Source organism: Pseudorasbora parva, chromosome 18, assembly GCF_024679245.1.
Source record: "Pseudorasbora parva isolate DD20220531a chromosome 18, ASM2467924v1, whole genome shotgun sequence".
NCBI classification, from domain to species: Eukaryota; Metazoa; Chordata; class Actinopteri; order Cypriniformes; family Gobionidae; genus Pseudorasbora; species Pseudorasbora parva.
The window spans coordinates 35588674-35612991 of NC_090189.1; the positions used below are offsets into that span (position 1 = coordinate 35588674).

General features: G+C 40.3%; 1 protein-coding gene across 1 annotated transcript in view; it reads right to left on the bottom strand.

The window, feature by feature from the left end:
• Positions 1 to 283: 283 nt before the first annotated feature.
• gabra3 (gamma-aminobutyric acid type A receptor subunit alpha3) overlaps positions 284 to 24318 on the bottom strand; it is a 485101-nt gene continuing 461066 nt past the window's right edge. Inside the window, exon 10 of the mRNA XM_067424515.1 lies at positions 284 to 2679. Coding sequence (XP_067280616.1) covers positions 2332 to 2679 — 348 coding nt within the window. The 3' untranslated portion in view covers positions 284 to 2331. The remainder of the gene's footprint in view (positions 2680 to 24318) is intronic.

The following is a 24318-nucleotide window of genomic DNA, read 5'->3' on the forward strand; positions in this document are numbered from 1 at the left end:
TAATTAAGTGGGCTGACAACATCAAAAAAAAAAAAAAAAAAAAAAAAAAAAAAACCTTTTACTTTTACTTGTTCTTACACTGTAAAAAAAAATCCAGGTCTCCAATAGAACATTTTCTAGTGACTGATCACATCTAAATTTTTTAGTTGACCAAATTGAATTTCTGTGAATTGAAGCAATTTAATTCACAGAAATTACATTTGGCCAACTGAAAATTACATTTCAGTCACTAGAGCATTTTCAATTGGAAACCTGCATTTTTTTTTTTTTTTTTTTTTTTTTTACAGTGTATGTTTGAATAAACTATTAAGCCATTACCCTGATAGCACACGTAAGCTACATCATGTCTATTTGATGTGCACGTTTGGAAGATGTGTCAGATGTTAAATAGACATTTAGAAAATGTCTTTAATATGATTTAGAATGTATGTAAAACTGCATATTAAAAGACGTTTATCCGATGCTCGTACACAACAGATATTTTCCAAATTAGGTGTTTGTTTACACCTTGGATTTGGAGATACGTGTGCTATCTGGGATAGTTTTACCTAATATTGTTTTTGTCTGTTCTGAAGCGTTAAACTGTAAAAACATATATCAATAATGCTATCAGATATGTAGTTAGCATAAATAGATTTAAATTCCTATATAAATATACTTCTTAAATGTGGTTTTATTTATGATTTGTACTACTTGTCAACAATTAATACCAACACCAGCTTATCTAGCCCTACCATAGCTCAAATGAGATGTAAGGACCCTATTGGATATGGCTGTTTGAAGGGCCATCACGAGATAGAAAAAACATCAAGCTTCATTCAGAAAGATAACTTAATAGCATATGTGATGTTACTAATGTAGAGATTGTCATGCATTAATTTGTTCTAAACACATCCTAATAAATGGGAGAAAAAAAATCAAATAAACATGAGCTCTATCTATTATTCTGCTAATAAAATCCACTTATTTAAAACTGATGAGTGAGATTTGATGTTGTGTGTCTGAATCTATCGGTCAACAGCCACTGTAATGTTTCATGAAACAAATGAAATGGCAAAGTTAATGTTTTTTTGCTTAATATAGCTTGCTGTCACATAAGTAACTTTACGCAACGTCTTAGTTTATCTACAAAAATGTCTCTATTTAAATTCACATGTAAACCTGGCACTTTCTAAGTGAATGCAAAAGATTTTTCTTCCAGATGCATAATAATAACAAATAAATAACACACTATGTGAAATAAATTAAACCATAATAAAACAATGGTTATAACAGCACATTAATGCGCATCCATGTTGAGTGTATGTGCTAAGATTATCTTAACATGGCATAGAAACTACGACATTTTGTGTACATGACATCTCACACACAAGAAACTATGGTACTGGCTTGCAATTGCCAAATTAACACGATTTTATGATTCAAATAACATAATAAAAATAGTGCATTCGCAAACATGAATTCTATCAGTGTAAAGATCAAAACCACCAACACTTCAGTGTGAGGTAATGGAAATGCATGTTCCTTCCTGTGTGGAACTGAACCACATCTAAAATCTGGCCTTGATATGCTTCACAACTGAAATGTTTTATAGCCTGTTACAGCGTTATAATTCACCTGCTACTTTCTTTGATCCTCGCTGCTCATATTGGTCGTGAACAAAGAACCGCTGGCTGGCGCAGAGCCTTACGGTTAACCATCAACTCTAAATCAACTCACATGCAGGACACCCCCGAGTTTAACACCAACCTGTGAGAGATCCATCAACACTGACATTTTTCATTAGGCAGGCATAAGCTTGAAGACAATGTCAGCATGTGCCAAACTATTCATCTCTATGGCGAGCGATTAAAAAGGCACAGTTTCTTTATCTTGGAGCCTGCTCAGGCTGTTTAAACAATAGAGTCACTGGACAGGTAAATGCACAGATAGACCCATGTGGATGAGAACACAACTCTAGAGGATATTACTCTGGGTCTGCGGAGTGTCAAAGGACAGATAGTTAATAATGATGTGCCTACAGACATCGCTACTGGCTGCTGAAAGGCTACAGGTACTTGCCATGACGACAGACAGCAAATGGTTACTTAAGTTTTCCTCCTGATTATTCATACATTACCTCATGCAACACAAGAAATGTCACACATAAATCTGGAAAACTACTGACTCGGATTGTGTATCTAGATGGCTCTATGGCACGCACTACAAAATGTAAACAAAGGGAAAAAAAAGAAAAGATGATTTACATTGGGAAAAGAACACAGTAGCAGTAGCATCATGTGGCTGATTAAGAATGGACTGGCAGTTTTTCTCTTTTGGCTGTCGCCAAGTTCATTTCTGAGGGCTGGACTGGTTGATGGCCGGCTTTCTGTTGACATAAGTGGCCCAGTAAGCCAGGTTGAAGATGAAGAAAAGCACTGGAAAGATGATACGAGAGATCTTGTCCACTTTGCTGACACGATTGTATGACTTTCTTCCACCTTCTGGCACGTATTCACCATCCATCTTGGGCAGTCGGATCTCTCTGACCTGCTGTGATGGGGTGGATGTGGATGTGGATGTAGCGCTCTTGGAGATGGTTGTCAATCCGGGATCTTTGGCTACGCTCATACTGTAGGTGGTTCCCACAATGTTGAATGTGTTGTTGGTCTTCTTGGAATAGGAAGCTGACTCTCGTCTCTGTGGAAGTGTCAAAAGGAATAAATAGGGCAATAAATATTAAGAGAAGTAAAATAACCTCAATTATTTTGTGCAAAGTGAAACATTCTAGTACATCCTCTAGTACAACTGTTACCCTTACTGATTTTCCCTTTTATTTAATTTATTTTTTTATAGGGGAGGGAATCACATTCGGTGCAGTAAGAAAAACTATTCATTCATGACACCATATCTGATCAGAAAGGTAAATTCTGAACACTTATTCAATGTGGTGATCAACTATTACATTATGTCATTTTGGCAATCAAATATAACTTAAAATTCAAAATTAAATTTGCAGTGATTTATAAAACAAAAATATTAGTACTGCTTAAGCCAGACTATGGCATACACAGGGGAAAATATACTAAGAATAAATTGTGGCCACTTATAATGGTACCACCTGTTATTTTAGCTCTCATTTTACTAAAGGAATTATGCAAATTAGGTGCACTGGTGCAGACATGTCCACAGAATTTGTGATTAATGTATTTTACACTTTGCAATTCCCAAATCTCACATGGAAGTTGCTGCAGATTATTATATTTTCAGTGTTTTTCAGTGCTTGTTTAACCTGTGGGTGGTTAGTCACAGGTTTTAACACTCAAAAACTGAAACTGCCATATAATGCTTTTGTGGTCATATATTTTTTTTTTTGTGGTCACACTTTCTTTGCTTCTGTGCTTGTTGGCTATTGCTTTACAGAAAATGTATACATTTTTTCAACACCTCCAAGTCAAATTTGCAAGTGCTCATCAAGTTCTCCAGCCATGCAAATAAATTAGTACTGTTATGACTGCAGGCTGATAAAGGAGCATTTGCAGTTTGCCTTTGACAAGTGTTTTGATTCGTTCGTATGTATAATATGCCATAAAATGCGTATCATATGCACGCGAAAAACAGCGTGCCATAGACACGCCAAAATTAGTTTTGGCGTATACATTCCACGACATTGCACACTCGTACTATTTATAGGCATTTTTTGTGAGAATACCCTGGATATATAAATATACACACACACTGAAAAAAAAAAAAAATCAGGTCTCCAACTGAAAATTTTCAAGTGACTTATAACATCTACATTTTTCATTTGGCCGCATTGAATTTCTGTCTAATTAAACTGCATCAACTCACAGATTTTAAATTTGGTCAGCTGAAAAATTCAGATGTAATCAGTCACTAGAAAATGTTAAATTGGAGAATTTGTTTTACAGTATATATATATATATATATATATATATATATATATATATATATATATATATATATATATATATATATATATATAGAGAGAGAGAGAGAGAGAGAGAGAGAGAGAGAGAGAGAGAGAGAGAGAGAGAGATTGTACTTTTTTCATCAATAAAGTCCAAATAACTATTTAGCTTTACTTTTTATTACAGGTGGACATAGATAAAAAAAAATTAAAATCTAGATTAATATAGATTAATCTTGGAATTAATCTAAATTAATCTAGATTAAAATGGTTTATCAGAATTAAACAGAAAAAAATATCACCATGTAAACTACCCGATTACTTTTGAGTGTGCATTGATTTGACGTGATATACAGCGCACGCCTTCACTACTTAATAGTGTGTGCCACACTGCTCACACCAGGCTATAATGTTGACAAGACAGGAAAATATATTTTTTTGAGGGGTAAATATTTTATTTCGTAAGAAGTTATGAAGATAATGTAATAATGACACAGACTCTCATCTTGACAGCGTTTGTCCAAGGCAACTTTTTACTTCAACTGCGCCTGACAGAAGAATTAATTTTTCTGAGATGATTATTATACTTTACAACAAATAAATAGCTTTTATAAAACCATATAAGTCCTGGTGGCAGTTGAGAGTTGCTATTGCAACCCGTAGCTCATTCCAGCTGCTGGAGAGGACAGGACAGCGTTGACTTCTGATGAGCCAGACAAACTGTCACAACATGTCACAAAATGATTCTGACTGAAAGTCAGCTGTCTATGGTCAGCACACCTAAACCCCAGATCGGTTTAGATAACGTCTCATGTAAACAGTCCACTGAATCTTTTAATCGGAATGAAAAAAAGTGTGCATTTCGGTACTCGAGACTGGAAGAACTCCTACAGTAAACTAATTCTGCATTGCACAAGGTGCAAACAACCTTAGTCTTGTCAAGGTTTTCATTGGGAAGCTTTTTAAAAAATACATTTACCCTGAAGCAAACCCGGCGGCTTCATCGCTGCATCCATGTTAGCACGTCACGATTGATGTGGTGGTAACTTCACAGTAGGCATAGACAGGTTCGAAGACTCGTTCTTACCCCTGACAATGCAATTCGGCTAGGTTATACATCAGTGCTAAAATATCAAAGTGAATGTAATCATAGCTTGCGTAGTATAGACCCAGCTCCCAACCCAACTTTGAGAATAGATTGACCGCAATATTTTTACCCGCTACTTTTCACCCGATAAGAGTCTCACGTTAACGCAACACGTTAATGCCCACCACTACTTTTTATATATATAGAGAGAAACTGTACTTTATTCACCATTATAGTCCAAATAACTATTCAGCATAGACTTTTTAATGCATTTGCAACATTACCAGACAAAAAAATGAGCACATATTCTCTTAGTCAGTCCCTCCCCCACCTCCAAAGTGTTTTTTTTTGTTGTTTTTTTTTTTTTTTTGTGCAGTGATTTTTGAGTGGAGATGAGACTCTCCGAGAAGGCACGTTTTCCAGCTTGAGTGAGCTAAATTAATGCATGTCCATGTTAAATCACAGATGCTGTCATAGTGTAGCAGAAAAATTACAAAAAGGAAAATAAGCCCTGGAAGCAATCATACAGCACTACACATGCATACACACACTGGTGGTCTAGTTGTAGCTTCCAGGTTTCTATAGGGTTATCTAAACAGGCTTCATTATTGAGTCACAATCATATCACAGGAAGAAACATTGTATACCAGTAAACAAACAGAGCCTCTGTAAGCGGCCTACACAACAAACAAACACAGAAGCTGTCTAGTCTATCCTCAAATCTAACTACTGTATTACTATGTATAGTTGTTCACAATACATATAATGTTGCACACACACGGTTCTCTATCTTTGTGGGGACTTTCCATAGATGTAATGGTTTTTATTCATGATTTACTCACCCTTGAGTCAACTTATGTGTATATGACATTCTTATTAGTTCAATTTAAAAAGTCCTGGTTTATCTATGTAGCTCTGTTTTTGAAGTCCATAAAAATGCATCTGTATGTCAAATAACGTGCTTCACATGGCTCCAGGGATTGAAATAAAGGCATTTTAACTTATGGGAAATGTGTTGAAAGTGCCTCTGCAGTTCAAAAGGCTGTACATATCTTTAATTGCGAGAAGGTTGCCTCTCGCCAAAGGAAAAATTGAAAAATAAGAAAAAAAAAACCTCTTTTAAATCCTTTTCCACGGAAGGTGATCCGTGGAGCTTCAAGTTTTATATATGTACATAAACACAGTGATTCGCTTCAGAAGCCCCCAGAGCTGTGTGGAACACGTTATTTGACAGACAGATGCATTTTTTATTGACTTAAAAAACAGCTACAATTACTGTCAAAGCTTGGATCAGGACTTTTTAAATATGACTTTTTTAATTTTATTAATCTATTAGTAATTAAAATTAATCTTTTAATTTTATTAATTTTCAGATTTTATTAATCTGAAAGAAGAATATATACACCTAGGATGACGTGAGGGTGAGTGAATCATGGGCTAATTTTAATTTATAGGTTAACTATGCCCTTCAGCATTAATTTGAACTTATATGGTAATATATATATATATATATATATATATATATATATATATATATATATATATATATATATATATATATATATATTTTAAGCAATAGATAAAGATTTAAAGCAGTTTGGAACTGTTTTTCTTCGCGGAAGCTACAAAAGAGCTACAAAAATATTTAAACTCAAGACAATATTATACATTATTTATAACACACACACACACACACACACACACACACACACACACACACACACACACACACACACACACACACTATTTCATGCTGCCCATGGATGCCCTTCCAAATCTACGGCCAAATTGGCATGTCTTTGGACAGTGGGCCTTTTTCAGTGCAACCCACTAAGCCACTGTGCTGCCCGTAATAGGACTTCAGAATACTTAATATTCAAAAGTCATAATGTGTCACATTCTGTTTTGAGGATTCTTGTCTTGTCTTTGTTTTTTTGTTTTTTTTTTATGGGTCACAATCAGTTCCCGAGCTTGTGTATAAGTATATCGTCTACACAAATTCAGACACTGGTAAGGACAGTAAAGGACGCTATGCCCTTCCTAACGTCCGTTGAGGCAGTGTTTCTCAAACTTTTTTGGTCATGCACCCTTTCAGCCTATGAAAAAAATGTGGCGCCCCCAAATCAAATAATTTAACCAAAAAAATAAATTAATTAAGGACTGTTTTTTTTAATATTTTTTTTTATTTATTTTTTTATTAAAATTAAACATTTGAAACATTTTAAAGTTACAATTGTGTTGCTGTTAAAACTGGTCAGGCACATAGTGCATAAATTGCACATATCCTTTAACTGTCCTGTATCGCTGAAAGCTGCCATCGTCCTGGGGCAGCTCCTGAATCGTATTGAATGCACGTCTATTTCGCTTCAAATGCTCGACCGATTCGCAGAGGTGGAAAGTAACGAATTACATTTACTCGCGTTACTGTAATTGAGTAGTTTTTCTGTGTACTTCTACTTTTTTAAGTAGTTTTAAAAATCTGTAATTTTACTTTTACTTAAGTACATTTTGATTAAAGTATTGTACTTCGCTACATTTTAAACCACATCCGTTACTGAGTAAAAATAAATCATTAATGCAAAGAGAGGAGGAAAAAGACCGCGATCCGGAAATGACTAACGCCGGCTTCACACTGCACGCGTCAGCAGGGCGTAGGCAGCGCTGAAGCAGCGCGTGTGTAAAGCAGGAGCAGCGCGCGCACTTTTTCCTTTCACACAGGCAGCGTTTGTGGCGCGCAGTTGTCACGCGCAGTTGTGTACAGAGTACTCTCTTTAATGGATAAGTTTGCATTTCTCTTTAATGTATTTGAAATGGAAATAAAGCAAAGATTTATCATGAAGCTAATTTTATTTTTAAAAAAACGTTTCACTTGTTTCTGATGTCTTTTTATTTCGTTTAGTGCGAGTTTTTGATAGAAGAAAGGCCATCGCACTATATGTCCATGAAAAGCACACTGCTAAAAAGAGAAACTTCAGGAAATTGTCTTGAAATATAGGATATGCATCAAATTTACATGCATTACCCATCATAAACCTCTTAAAGATAATTCATAAATGACTGTAATAACTAAGAGGAAACTTCTTAATGATATATTGTAGGCTAAATGAGCAAAGTATCTAAAAACGTTTTTTTTTTAATGACAAAATAACGCACATCATAGTCTATCTACATGTCTATACTGTATGTGTGCTATATTAATGTGTGTATATTTTATTTACCTATCCATATTTAGTTGTTCGTTCGTGAGACAACGAAAGATTGTCAAAAACACTTTAAAATGAGCACCAAGAGCCGCTCACGCTCACCAACTTCCTCCCATGCTTTCATTCACTTGCAAGTCTTTATAAAGCAAATTGTGTGGATCATAGAGAACTGTGTGCTTCTCAACCTTCACGATGAGACAAGTGTCATGTTTTTTCAGGTGCACTCTGAAGAACACTGCCTGTGACACCACGTGCTTTTGTTTATCGTTTCTGTTTTTATGCCAGCGTATAGTTATAATATATACATAATTTAATTCATATTTCATTTAAGCTAAACTGGCATACATTATTTAAAATTAGTTTTGTAGTTCAGGCAAAAACTTATGGCAGTGACTTCGGTTTTTGTGTAGAACTTACTTTTTTTTTCCACAGCGCCGGATGTCATGGTGACTGAGAAACACACGGAACACTTCACTAAATTATTTAATGGTTAAATGTGTTATTTTTCATGTTAACCAGGTTAATTTTGATCAGAACAATATAGTGTGGCTTTAATTCATCGTGAGCAGCGCGTCAAAAATAGACCTGGCGCCGAAACGATCGCGGCACTGCCGCTTCTGCTCTGCTCCTGCTACGCGCCGCTGCGCTGCCTCTGCTGCCGGTGTGAATGCACTCATTGATTAACATGGGCGCCGAAAAAAATACGCGCTGCTTACGCCCTGCTTACGCGTGCAGTGTGACGCCGGCTTCACACTGCACGCGCAAGCAGGGCGTAGGCAGGGCCGAAGCAGCGCGTGTGTAAAGCAGTAGCAGCACGCGCACTTTTTCCTTTCACACAGGCAGCGTTTGTCGCGCGCAGTTGTCACGCGCAGTTGTGTACAGAGTACTCTATAATGGATAAGTTTGCATTTCTCTTTAATGTATATGAAATGGAAATAAAGCAAAGATTTATCATGAAGCTAATTTTATATTTAAAAAATCGTTTCACTTGTTTCTGATGGTTTTTTTTTATTTCGTTTAGTGCAAGTTTTTGATAGAAGAAAGGCCATCGCACTATGTCCATGAAAAGCACACTGCTAAAAAGAGAAACTTCAGGGAATTGTCTTGAAATATTGGAAAGGCATCAAATTTACATGCATTACCCATCATAAACCTATTAAAGATATTCATAAATGACTGTAATAACTAAGAGGAAACTTCTTAATGATATATTGTAGGCTAAATGAGCAAATTATCTAACAAAGTTTTTTAAAAAATGACAAAACGCACATTATAGTCTATCTACATGTCTATACTGTATGTGTGCTATATTAATGTGTGTATATTTTATTTACCTATCCATATTTAGTTGTTCGTTCGTGAGACAACGAAAGACTGTCAAAAACACTTTAAAATGACTTACCATCAGCACCAAGAGCCGCTCACGCTCACCAACTTCCTCCCATGCTTTTTCCTTCACTTGCAAGTCTTTATAAAGCTAATTGTGTGGATCATAGAGAACTGTGTGCTTCTCAACCTTCACGATGAGACGAGTGTCATCCATTGCTGTCTTTCCAGGACAGGTGCACTCTGAAGAACACTGCCTGTGACACCACGTGCTTTTGTTTATCGTTTCTGTTATGCCAGCATATAGTTATCATATATACATAATTTAATTCATATTTAATTTAAGCTAAACTGGCATACATTATTTAAAGTTAGTTTTGTAGTTCAGGCAAAAACTTATGGCAGTGGCTTCGTTTTTTGTGTGGAACTTTTTTTTTCTCACAGCGCCGGGTGTCATATGGTGACTGAGAAACACACGGAACACTTCACTAAATTATTTCATGGTTAAATGTGTTATTTTTCATGTTAACCAGGTTAATTTTGATCAGAACAATGTACTGTGGCTTTAATTCATCGTGAGCAGCGCGTCAAAAATAGACCTGGCGCCGAAACGATCGCGGCACTGCCGCTTCTGCTCTGCTCCTGCTACGCGCCGCTGCGCTGCTTCTGCTGCCGGTGTGAATACACTCGTCTGTTAACATGAGCGCCGAAAAAAATACGCGCTGCTTACGCCCTGCTTACGCGTGCAGTGTGAAGCCGGCGTGAAGCCGGCGTAATATTGAATAGAGGGCGCGGGGCGCGGGAGAGAACATGCGCGCAAATATCAGATGGAGACGAACAAGACATAAGATACGTCAGTGACGCAGACCCAGGTGAAAGCAAAACGCCGTCGTGAACTCCTGGCTAATATGTAAATACTTTGGATATAGAAAAAAATAATGTGGTGTTGTCCTGGAGGATATCAAATTTGCACAAAATGTGGATGCAAATGAAGAAACACATAGAACATGTTCGGGCACACATCCCTCTGTGCAGATAAAGGTATGTTTATAACTTAGGCCGATTGATTTCTGTGACGCAGAGGGAATCCCGGAATCCAGTCATGAACATTAACTTTACATTATAACGTAGATTTGGTGTAATACACGCAAACTGGTGGATGAACGAAAAACTCGAATGTAGAGCTGTAGGCCTTAGAAATAAATCAAATCGCGACATGGTCTGTGAACATTAAAGCACAACATTTGTAACGCTTGTGTCCGGGTGAAAAATGCGGATAGCTCACTTAATATATCTGGAGTGGATGCAAACACGGAGGCGATTGACGTCAGACAGATTGCGCTTTATTTCCCGCTGAACTCTCATCACAAACTCCATTTCCGTCCACAGCATTACTCAATAAAACAAAATAACTGACTGTTAGCAACAGAAAAACAGAGAATAATCCCCGCACATGGGAGCTCAAAACTCAGTGCGCACATACACAAGATGCAGAACTCGTTTTCAGGGAGCGCGCGCAGCTCTTAAAGGGGCCAGACTATATTTCTACTCGTTACACATTGAATGCTATATGAATATATGATCTGCTTGTTCTCTCTCTGTGAATGAGCTGCTCCGTCTACTACATATGGACTCTATTATTCTTAAACATTTTTACGAATTAATGATAAAAATAAGTTGTTAATCTAATTCATAATAATTTATTGAATTTAGTTTATTAGACATGTTTTATTGAAATTTTGATAAACAAAATAAACAAATGGTTTTAAGTTTGTTATAATAAAGCATTTGTTCAACCAAATAAAAAAAAGACCAATCTTCTTCATTCATTTAACATCATTTTAACAAGTGATAATAACCATCATTTAATAATAGGTACAGTAAATGTTTAATTGATGTTTTCTGAGATAGTTGTCATATCATGAAAATCTCATCCTATCACAACCCTACAGGGAGAGTCCCCCACCCCCACTGTAAAAAAAGTAACTAAGTAACTTTTACTCTGAGTACATTTTAAATGAGCTACTTTTTACTTTTACTTGAGTAAATTTTTAGACCAGTAATTTTACTTGTACTTAAGTAAAATTTCATTGAAGTAATAGTACTTTTACTTGAGTAGAATATTTTGTTACTCTTTCCACCTCTGCCGATTCGTGAGTAGATTTAAAATGTTAAAGTGTCCAGCTGTACTGTAGCGAATTGGAGGCTCTATTTACGTTCGATGTAAACGCACCATAACACACATGGGCCTCTCCTCTCCAACCACATGTCGGAAAGACGGAACACTTCTCCAGAGAGGAATCCTTTTATTTTTTAATATTTCATAATGTTTGTGTGCTGCTGTGCATCCCTGTTTGTGAATTATTCAGATTGTACGTGTGCTATGCACCCACCTATAGGAGCATATTACTAATAGGTCGTTTAGATAACACAAAAATATTGCACAGTCGATTTTCACTTGCCTCAGAATAGCAACGCGCCAAAAATGTGCCTGAACACACTTCCTTTTCACACCCATGGATGAACAGTGAGCATGAGTGCATTTGCTACAATAGTGCTGGATCTAGAAATGATAACTGTGTCCATCTGAAAATAGCAAAAAATACTTGCAAAAAACACCTGGTGTTGCATTGCTTCGGGTGTATGATAGGTCCCCTTGTGTTTTTACCAAAGCAGTTGTGTTTGCCCTTCTTCCTACTTGGATTGCCATTTTTGTTTTCTCTTTTTCAATTAACAAAGTAAGCTGCACTTTTTCTTTACCTGTCCATTGTGCCCATCCATGACAATATGGACTGACTGACCAAAGCTCATTCACTTTCATTCTATGGAAAAGAACATTGTAATATAAAGAACATTCTGATTTATAATAAATATCTAATTTTGTGCTACACGAAAAATTAAGGAATAAATAAAATATGTGTGGGTGGATAAATGACAAGAATCTGCCAAGAATCAGGCAATTAGTTGACTTATGAAATAAATTAAAATCTTTCAAAACAGCCATAAGTACTGCACTGTAAAAAATAAATTGGGTCTCCAATTGAAAATTTTCAAGTAACTTATCACATCTAAATGTTTCAGTTGCCAAATTGAATTTCTGTGAATTAAATTACATAAATTCACAGAATTTCAATTTGGCCAACTGAAACATTTAGATGTGAACAGTACCTAGAAAATTTTCAATTGGAGACTTGAATTTTTTACAGTGAATTACTTATGGCTGGTTTGAAAGATTTTAATTAATTTTTTAAAGATTTATTTAAGATATTTAAATTACATTTTTTTTTTTTACAGTGTGGTAAAAAATATAAATATTTAAATGTGTCTGTCATGCTCTCACAATCATCGGTCACTGCCTCGCCAACTCGTTCCCCATCACCATCATTCTGAACACCTGGGCACCATCACCAGTCACCACTTTATCAACCCGGCTCACCTTCACTCCGATTGTCTGGTCTCGCACCGAACCCCTCATTGACTACCTGTCCTGCCTAGAAGCCTTCATCTGCATTCCCTCTTCGTCTTCATCATCATCATCATCATCATCATCATCATCATTATCATCATCATCATCATCATCATCATCATCGTCGTCTTGAACTTCATCGTCTTCACCTTCATCGTCCTTCGTCTGAGTGTCACCATCCCATTAAGTATCACCTGTGTCTGAAACCTCTGTTAATAAACCTTGCACTTGCACTAATCCATCTGTGTCCTAATCTGTGTCTGACAGAAGACCAGACCATATGCAGAGCTCTTCAGACACAGGCGGGGACCGCACCGCAGACCACTTCACCACGCTGGTTCACGCAGTACAGTCCTCACTGGTTCACTACACTCCCTCCACCGCTAACCATGTTAGCGTATCATCACCAGCACCACCGGCACCCGCTACTTCGTCAGCTGCCTGCGTAAGTCCCATGGCCCAACCAGCGACCTACAGTGGCACGGAGGATTGCAGCTGGTTTCTCTTGCAATGTTCCCTGCATATGGAAGTGAATCCCCATCTGTTCCACACCGAGAGAGGGCACGTGACGTTTGTCATCTCATTAATCTCAGGCCGAGCCCTTCAGTGGGCATTTATGGTCGTTATGGGAAACAAATGCCCCCATCATTGGCTCCACCACAGCCTTCTGCACTCATCTAAAAGAGGTATTTGGTCAACAAACTGCCGAATTATCTGTCCATGATCAACTGTTTTCTATTCGCCAAGGCAAACGAGAGACAACGAGTTCCTAAGTCGCTGTATGAGCGGATGGAATGAATCAGCCCTCGTCACCACCTTCCGCCACAGCCTCCTCGCTGAAATCAAGCAACTCATTGTGGTCTACGAGGATGCCATGGGCTTGGAAGCCCTCATCCAGAAAACCATCCACGTGTCTCAACGGTTATCTGTCTGTGGCCTCTCCTCACCCGCTGCCGATCCTCCGCCTGCTCAAACATCTGTCGCACCTCCAGCACCTGAACCCATGCAGATCGACTCGTACCATCTAACCACCAACGAACGCCAACGCAGGATCTCACTACATCTGTGCCTGTATTGTGAGGGAGATGGACATCGCATGACAACCTGCTCCGTGCGACCTACTCGGCCAGCGGTGAGTACCATCCAGTTACCTCCTTTAATGGCAGACCTTACTAAGACGCCAGTATTCATTTGTAATTCCCACTCATCTGTTACAGCACAAGCCCTCATCGACCCTGGGTCGGCGGGAAACTTCATCAGTCAGCAAACCCTCGAAAAGCTAACCGCCTAAGGTCAACGTTGTCCCTTCGACCTCAGAATCACCACCATTCAGGGAAAACCGCTGGGCCGACGTCGTGTCCACCATTTCTCCCCCACACTTACACTACGCGTTGGTCATCTGCATTAGGAAATCATCAGGTTCATGGTGCTGGAGGAGTCAACCGCGGACATCATCCTGGGACGCCCCTGGCTCATCTTGCACCAGCCGCATATCCACTGGTCCACCGGAGAGATCCTGCAATTGGGTGAGAACTGCTTTGATCATTGTCCTCGCCTGATTTCATCGTCCTCGCCGAAAAGGTCCATCATCATCGTCAGTTCCTTCATCATTACCTGTCCAGTCCACCTCAGTAAAGAGTCCCGAAACTCAAGTCAACGTGGGCATTCCCCCAGCTTACTGGGCGTTCCAGGATGTCTTCAGTAAGCGGTTGGCTATCAAACTACCACCCCATCGGCCAGGACTGCGCCATCGACCTCCTGCCTGGGGCTACTCTACCCAAGCGCCACATCTATCCTCTGTCCATTCCAGAACAGAAGGCCAAGGAGGAGTACGTGCACGAAACGCTACAACAAGGGTTCATCCGTCCATTGACCTCCCGTGCAGCTTCAAGCATTGTCTTCGTGGCCAAGAAGGACGGAGGCTTGCAGCCGTGTATCGACTACGTCACCTTAATTCTCAGACTGTCAAGTTCAGTTATCCTCTTCCTCTGGTCCCATCCGCGCTGGAACAGCTCCGTGGGGCCACCATCTTCTCCAAGCTCGATCTCAGAAGTGCCTACAACCTCATTCACATTCACAAGGGAGACGAGTGGAAGACAGCCATCATCAGTCCCTCAGGTCACTATGAATATCGGGTGATGCCGTATGGGCTGTCCAACTTACCCTCAGTCTTCCAAAATTACATGAATGAAGTATTTTGTGAATTCTTAAAAAAGTTTTGTCATCGTCTATATTGACAATATCCTCATCTATTCTAGTGACCTGAGGGAGCATTGGGGGCATGTACGTCAAGTCCTACAAAAGCTCTGAGACCATCCCCTTTATCTCACGCTCGACAAGTGCGAGTTCCACGTCTCCACTGTCCAGTTTATTGGGTACATCATAGACAACCACGGAGACCAGATGGACCAGAGGAAGGTGGACACCATCACCCATTGGCCTCAGCCCACTACCATCAAAGAGCTGCAGCGCTTGCGGGGATTCCCCAACTTCTACAACCGCTTCATAAAGAATTAAAGCCTGCTCAGCTCCTCACTCACCTCTCTGCTCCAGAACCGGCCAAAGTCTCTGTCCTGGACTCCATCGGCCATGGAGGCCTTCCACCAGCTGAAGAACGCCTTCCAGTCCACTCCGATCCTGGTCCACACCAATACTCATCTTCCGTTTATCGTCAAAGTGGACGCCAAATCGACCGGGGTCGGAGCAGTTCTGTCTCAGCGGCAGGGGACACCCTCACGACTCCATCCACCTGCCTTCTTCTCCAAGAAGCTATCCCCGGCGGAGCAAAACTACGACATCAGGAACTGAGAGCTCCTGGCGATCAAGCTCGCCCTGGAGAAATGGAGACACTGGCTGGAGGGAGCAGAACACCCATTTGAAGTCATCACCGACCATCGAAACCTTGAGTACCTTCGAGATGCCATATGGCTGACTCATCGTCAGGGCCGCTGGGCCCTCTTCTTCACCAGATTCAATTTCAAGGTGACGTACCGTCCAGGGAACCGGAACAACCGGGTGGATGCCCTTTCTCGTCTTCACCAAGCCGACCCTGAACCAGAGCACCTTGAAACCATCCTCCCTCCAGCCATGGTCGTTAGCCCGATCCAGTGGGCGCTCCACGAGCAGATCCAACAGGAGAACACCCAACAGCCTGCTCCACCAGGAGGTCCAGAAGGGCACATCTACTGGCTCATTCTTCACTGGGCTCTGGACACCCAGGCAGGTTAAGGACCCTCTTGCTCCTTCGCCACCGTTACTGGTGGCCCGCCATGCCTCGGGACGTCTCCCGATCCATCAAGGGATGTTCAGGCTGGGCCATTGCTGACACCCCTAGGAGACTCCCCGAGGACAAGCTAGACCCTCTTCCGATCCCAGAGCAACCCTGGAGCCATCTGGGGATCGACTTCATGACCGACCTACCATCATCCCAAGGTTTCACCTGTATCCTAGTCGTTGTCGACCGATTTTCTAAATCCTGCAAACTCATCCCCTTCAAAGGCTTACCTACCGCATTGGAAACCGCGGAGGCACTCTTCACCCAAGTCTTCCTACATTTTTGGCTTCCGGAAGACATCGTTTCCGACCGAGGACCCCAATTCATCTCTAGAGTGTGGACCGCCTTCTTCCGTCTCCTTGGGGTATCCGTCAGCCTCTCGTCAGTTTACCATCCTCAGACCAATGGCCAGACTGAACGGAAGATCCAGGAGATCAGGAGATTCCTGAGAGTATATTGCCACCAGAATCAGGAGAGCTGGAGCCAGTATCTGCCCTGAGCCGAATATGCCCAGAATTCGCTCCAGCAGTCCACCACAGGTCTCACCCCGTTCCAATGTGTCCCTGGACGGGTGAGCCCTCCGAGGTCCCAGCGGTGGAGTACTGGTTCCGCCAGAGTGAGAGGGTAAGGGACTCAGCGCACGTGCAACTCCAGCAGGCAGTCCGGAGACACAAGCACCATGCTGACGCCAAACGCAGACCCACACTGTGGTACCAGTCAGGCCAGAAGGTCTGGCTATCGACGAGGGATGTCCGTCTCCGGCTGCCTTTCTGTAAGCTGAGTCCCTGACACATCGGACCGTTCATGGTAGACAGGCAGCTAAACAAAGTCACCTACCGCCTTCACCTTCCACCCACTTACAAAATATCACCATCCTTTCACGTATCCTTACTCAAGCCCTTCACTAAACCTGTCCCTTTTTCACCCACAGATCCTGGTGATGGTGCCGTTTGTCAGGTATAACCCCTTCCTCCTACCATCGAATGAGGACCCATCAGTCTACCGGGTGAGAACCATCCTCGACTCGCGGCGATGGGGTTCCCGGATGGAATACCTGGTGGATTGGGAGGACTAAAGTCCTGAGGAGTGGCCCTGGATCTTCAGGAACAATGTGCTGGACCCCAATCTTCTCACTCAGTTTCACCAAGACCACCCTGAACGACCCGCTCCTCTGGGCCGTGGGAGAACCTGTCGTTGCCTGTCCCAGCTGTCAGGAGCCGCCCGTGGAGGAGGGGGTACTGTCACACCCTCACAATCATCAGTCACTGCCACGCCCACTCGTTCCCCATCACCATCATTCTGAACACCTGGGCACCATCACCAGTCACCACTATATCAACCCGGCTCACCTTCAATCCCATTGTCTGGTCTCGCACCGAACCCCTCATTGTCTACCTGTCCTGCCTAGAAGCCTTCAGCTACATTCCCTCTTTGTCTTCATCATCAAAATCATCATCGTCGTCTTGAACTTCATCGTCTTCACCTTCATTGTCCTTCGTCTGAGTGTCACCATCCCATAAAAAAAAAAAGGTAAATGGACTGCATTTATATAGCACTTTTAACAGACCCTATGGCCATCCAACCCGCTTTACATTTTGCCTCACATTCACCCATTCATACACCGACGCCGATGTCAGCCATGTAAGGCGCCATTCAGCTCGTCGGGAGCAGCTGGGTGTCTTTCTCATGAACACTTCAGCAACCGGGGATTGAACCACCAACCTTTCAGTTTGTAGAGAACCTACATTAACCACTGAGCCACTGCCGAGAGCACTGATTTTGATAATATGTGATAATAGTTTTTATTAGTAAAAGAGTGCAATACATGCTAACATAATCCCAATGCTTTATATATATATATATATATATATATATATTTTTTTTTTTTTTTTTTTTTTTCATTTTTAAAAAACAAACAAAAATCAAAACCCTTTAAAATTACAAACAAAATCTGTCAAATTAATCTGGCTGTTATTTTAAGTATTATGCCATTAATGACAAATTACGGTAATTCTCATTTTCTCAGTAATTCTTCAATTGTATTATTTATACAGTATTTATGGTATTTATATGTTTTTTATTACATACCAATGTATATAAAATTAGAAAAATAATGACATGAATAATTCACACGATTGCTCACACTGTAAAAAAATAAACTTTTTTTTAAAAATTATTTTTAATTAAATATCAAAGTGAAATATACTAATTCAAAATAAGTGCAAATTAATGTTTTTTTGTTTGTTTGTTTTTTACCTCCAACTCTCACAATCCTTGCACAATCCTTGCTCCCCACATCTTCCCAAGCATTTCCTCCTGCATTATCGTTTTTCCCCCTTTCCTCCCTTTTGCTGCAAATCAGTACATGGACATTTTGGATCGCAAGCCTCTTGCTGGCTATTATTTTTTAATAACAATTCCAGTCTCATGCATGCATGAATTCACATTATTTCTTTATCCCTTTTTGCGTGTTTGGTTGTGAAACTCACTGTTTGCGGACAAGAGAGAGATATTACTGAGTAAAGTCACACAGTGTGAAACTCCCTGTCGCTGATCTATAGTGTGCACACAGCAGAGACTGAATGCTATCCCAGATAGTCGTGCAGTGTGAAAAGAACAGTGAGCCGATGACTTTGAAAACTGCAGTAAAAACTCGACATTACTCAAACAAGACCGGACAAACATGTGAATGAGAGGAACTTAAATATGCATGGTGAATAACTAAATGATGAATAACTAAATTATGAACTGTGATGAAGATTAATGTCCATGGAAACTGATAGCGGGAAACTCAAACAAAGGAACACATGTGAAAAATTAAAACAAACAAGTAGAAACTAAACTAAGAACAAACACAACTGATATTTTGTGACTATTTTACAGGTATTTTTAAAAAGCGTTAAAAAATCCTGGCAGCAACAGAATATTAAACACTAACATCTCTCAAGATCTTCAGATCTCCTCTCAGCATATTCAAACATTACAATCCATGTTGACTTAATTACTTTCATACAAAAATCTTAATGAGAATTAACAGGTTTATATGTTTTTGAAAATAATAAAGTTTAATGTTAACATTACAGTCATTGTTTGCTTTAATAATAATGATAATAATAATAATAATAATAATTCATTACATTTATAAAGCGCTTTTCTAGGCACTCAAAGCGCTTTACATAGAAGGGGGGAATCTCCTCAACCACCACCAATGTGCAGCATCTACTTGGATGATGCGACGGCAGTCATATTGCGCCAGAACGCACACCACACACAAGCTGATTGGTGGAGAGGAGGCCGAGTGATTAAGCCAATCAGGATAGGGGGAATATTGGGAGACCATGATGGACAGAGGCCAGTGGGCAAATTTGGCCAGGATCCCGGGGTTACACCCCTACTCTTTTTTGAAGGACATCCTGGGATTTTTAACGACCACAGAGAGTCGGGACCTCGGTTTAACGTCTCATCTGAAGGACGGTGCTCTTTGACAGTACAGTGTCCCCATCACTATACTGGGGCGTTAGGACCCACACAGACCACTGGGTGAGCACCCCCTGCTGGCCTCACTAACACCTCTACCAGCAGCTACATGGTTTTCCCAGTTGGTCTCCCATCCAGGTACTGACCAGGCTCGACCCTGCTTAGCTTCAGTGGGAAACAAAGTTAGTTGTTTAGTTGAGCTCTTGACCCTTGACTTTTTCACTTTATTTTATCTCTGGCTGTTTTAACTGTGTGTTTGAAGTATGTTTATTTAAGCAAAAAATGCAAAGAAAACTTATCAAATGATGTTGTCTTCTTACTGGTGATGATATAGGCCTATTCATCATTAGTGATCAGATTCACTGATCTGATTCATGGGGAGAAAAGGCTGGCCCATGTGTTTCGATTAAATAGAAAAGCTACTAAAAGCAGCAACAATGGGCAAGTGAGCATCTGGTAGCTATGGATTGGACCATGGATCAATGGAAGAAGGTGGCCTGGTCTGATGAATCATGTTTTTTTGTAAGCGTGTATGTCGCTTACCTGGGGAACACATTGCACCAGGGTGCACTATGGGAAAAAGGCAAGCCGGCGGAGGCAGTGTGATGCCCAGCAATGTTATGGGAAACCTTGAGTCCTGCCATCCATGTGGATGTTACTTTGACATGTACCACCTACCTAAACATTGTTGTAGACCATGCACACCATTTCATGGAAACAGTATTCCCTGGTGGCTATGGCCTCTTTTACCAGGATAATGTACCCTGCCACAAAGTAAAAATTGTTCAGGAATGGTTTGAGGAGCACAACAATGAGTTTGAGGTGTTGACTAGGCCTCCAAATTCCCCAGATCTTTAAGATGTGCTGAACAAACAAGTCCGATCTATGGAGGTGCCAACTTACAAGACTTAAAGGATCTGCTGCTAACATATTGGTGCCAGATACCACAGCCCACCTTCAGGGGTTTAGTGCAGTCCATACCTTGACGGGTCAGGGCTTTTTTGGCAGCAAAAGGGGGAACAATACAATATTAGGAAGGTGGTCATAATGTTATACCTGATTTGTCAATAACCCTAAACCTAACTCAATGCATTGTGGTACACGTACATCTCCAATAAGAGCAAAAGAACTACTAAAACCAACACAAACATTTGCCTCAGAGTTGGTCCTGTTGTCTGATGCCAATATCTATGCTAGAGATCTCACAGTGGGACTGCAGCATGCTGCTTGCCCAATCACAGGCCATCGATTCCTGCAACTACACCAACACTAGAGTCTCTAAATCACAGTCTAGGCTTATGTCAGCATTAGAAAAGGATCCCAACTACACGCCCAACATGACCCACACTGATACAACTGTTACTTTTGGCTTAGGTCTCATTTGCATTTTGTATTGGCAAGATAAGCTCCCAGAGTTCACTTAGAAAATACTTCAAAGAATTAGTATGTGATCAACACTACAAATGCTGCACAAGTGCTTTTGTTCTGTGTGTGTGAGTGAGTGTGTGTGTGTGTGTGTGTGTGTGTGTGTGTGTGTGTGTGAGAGAGAGAGAGAGAGAGAAAGAGAGAGAGAGAAAGAGAGAGAGAGAGAGAGAGAGAGAGAGAGAGAGAGAGAGAGAGAGAGAGAGAGAGAGAGAGAGAGAGTGAGCACACCCCACAATGGAGTACCTACAAAGGCCTGGAACTTGTTCATCTCTCAAGAGTAAATATTTATGTCAATGAACATATAAGAATAACATGTTGGAGGAGTCACGTGATCAGCTGGCTAAGATGGGGCATAGTTTGATTTTCCTCACCCAGAATTGTTCATTTGATCGGTGATTCTCTGTTGAAACACGTTATTTTTGTTCATTTTGTTTATAATAACTTCAGCTGTAGCAGGATGGTGGAATCAAACAAAAAATCAATGTCCAATACCTCGAAAAACAAAGTTAATCGGTCTGACGTGGAAGCCATTGCCGAATCAGTGTTGGAGAAACAGCATGACTATCTTGATTTCTGTTTTGACCAACTTCAGCAGATGGGAAAAGATACAGAAAGGAAACTGGGTGCTATTCAGACCCACTTGATGACTTTGTCTGAGGGCATCGGAACTATAAATGCGGAGATGGGAAAATACGTTCGGATGTTAAAGGTAACTCAAAGTTGCTAGCCACTCAAGATGCGATGCTACAACAGATACAGCTTAAGTTGGCGGACTTGGAGGACAGAAATCGACTGTGTAACATTCGAATCACAGGCTTGACAGATGGAAAGTTCTAGTGTGGTCCAGTACCTGACACAATCACTACCTAAATGGTTTTCCTGCCTTGGCAGCCTACAGGGTGAAATAATGCGTGCCCATCGAGTGTACACTGACAACAAGAATCGAGGGAATGCCCGCACAATGATTTTCTGCGTCCTTCGTTTTACCACCTGCCAAGCGATTCTCCGAGCTGCCAGGAAAAACCCTGTCACTATTGAAGGTCGGAGGGTGAGATTTTTACTAGATTACAGCAGCTACACCCTTAAACGCTTTTTAGCCTTTTCCTAGGCAATAGATAATGCTTGAGCCAAGGGCGTGGAGTTCTTCCTGCTCTACCCCGCTATTTTGAAGATTAAGGTTGGTGGTGGCCTAGTAGAGTCGTTCCAGTCTCCTAGAAACGCTGAAGATTTTATCCATTCACTACCTGCGATGCTTCCCCTGTCAAGTGCAGACGATGGAATTCCAGTGGAAATTGAAGATACAAATGCTGATGCGGTCGCGTAAGCAGTTTTAACTGTCTTCATCAGACCTCCAAACTTGTGGCCTTAAGATTAGCACAAGAACAGTGTGTAGAGAACTTTATTGAATGGGTTTCCATGGCCGAGCAGCTGCATCCAAGCCTTACCCCAATACAAAGCGTTGGGTGCAGTGGTGTAAAGCATACTATCACTGGACTCTAGAGCAGTGGAGATGTGTTCTCTGGGGTGAACAATCACACTTCTCTGTCTAGCAATCCGATGGATGAGTCTGTGTTTGGCGGTTCCCAGGAGAACGATGCTTACTTGACTTCATTTTGCCAAGTGTAAACTTGTGGTGTGGGGTTAATTTTTTTTCAGGGGTTGGGCTTGGCCCCTTTAGTTCCAGTAAAATGAACTCTTAATGCTTCAGCATGCCAAGACATTTTTGACAATGTCATGCTCCCAACTTTATGGGAATAGTTTGGGGATGGCCCTTCCAGTTACAATATGACTATATACAAGTGCACAAAGCAAGGTCCACTTGACTGGCCTGCACAGAGTCCTGACTTCACAAATGCACTTCTAGAAGAATGGTCAACAATTCCCACACACTCCTAAACCTTGTGGAAAGCCTTCCAAGAGGAGTGGAAGCTGTTATAGCTGCAAAGGGAGGGGTAACTCCATATTAAACCCTATATAAAAATTGAATGCCAATTAAAGTTCTAATAATACAGCATTTTATTTGAGCTACCATTTGCACTCCTATCTCATAATATATTTCTTTAAAATATGTACAATTATATATAACACATAACAGACAGATGTATAGTAATAAAGTGTAATCACAATCACTTATTTATTGCAAAAATGTCAATATCAGTACCAAAAGTAGTCCAAATAGTCCAAAGCAGTGTGCTGCTAGTGATGACAATTTTTGAAGCATTGCTTTCTAAAGCTTTGAAAGTTTTGTGAATCTTTTTTTTTAAGCCAGTGGTTCGGAGTGTGCATCTAACTGCAATAGTCACGTGATTTCAGTGAACAACGTTTTGTTACATCATATTGGTTTTGTTATATTGGAGTAGTTCAGTTAGTTATTTAACATGAAGCACACATGGCTGAACATATAACCACTTTACTATTTCTGTGCCACTCACACCACAATGCCAGCGCAAAACACAGACAAAACATAACCCTCTTATAATCACGTAAACCTACACTGTAAATAATTATTTAGAAAAACAGTTACCTGATTGCCCTACAATTTTGAGTTCATTGAAATTAAAATGTTGAGTTAATACAATGAAATTTTTCTGAGATTTGACAACCTTTATTAAAATATTATTTAAAGATTTCGTAAGCATATTGGGTAATTGTGTGTGTTTTATTTCTGATGACACAGTGAAATATGCCAAACAGTGCTATTTTCATGATTTATCAATTTTCATTTATCCATGTGGTTCAGCTACAATAATATTTTGAGTTTCTATTTATTAAACAAACATTAAGGCAACCAGGTTACTTACTTTTTTAAGTGAAACCAACAAAAACCACATTTTTTTTTTTTATTTTTTTTTTTTTTTTTACAGTGTAGTGGTAAAACACAACAGGTTTCTAAATGCTAAATGCCTCTAGGGGGCGATCTCAGTAAACCCATGAACCATTGTCTGTATGGTTTTTACCTGATCTTGTGTCAAATTTATAAAGTTGTAGACATTTGCAATGACATTTGTAAAAAAAAAAATGAAGAGCAGTAATTAATTACCTAGCCATGTCCACCATTAAACTCAAAAACAAGCTCTATAATAATAACAATAATAGTTAAATACATTTATATAGCACTTTTCTAGACACTCAAAGCACATTTACATATAG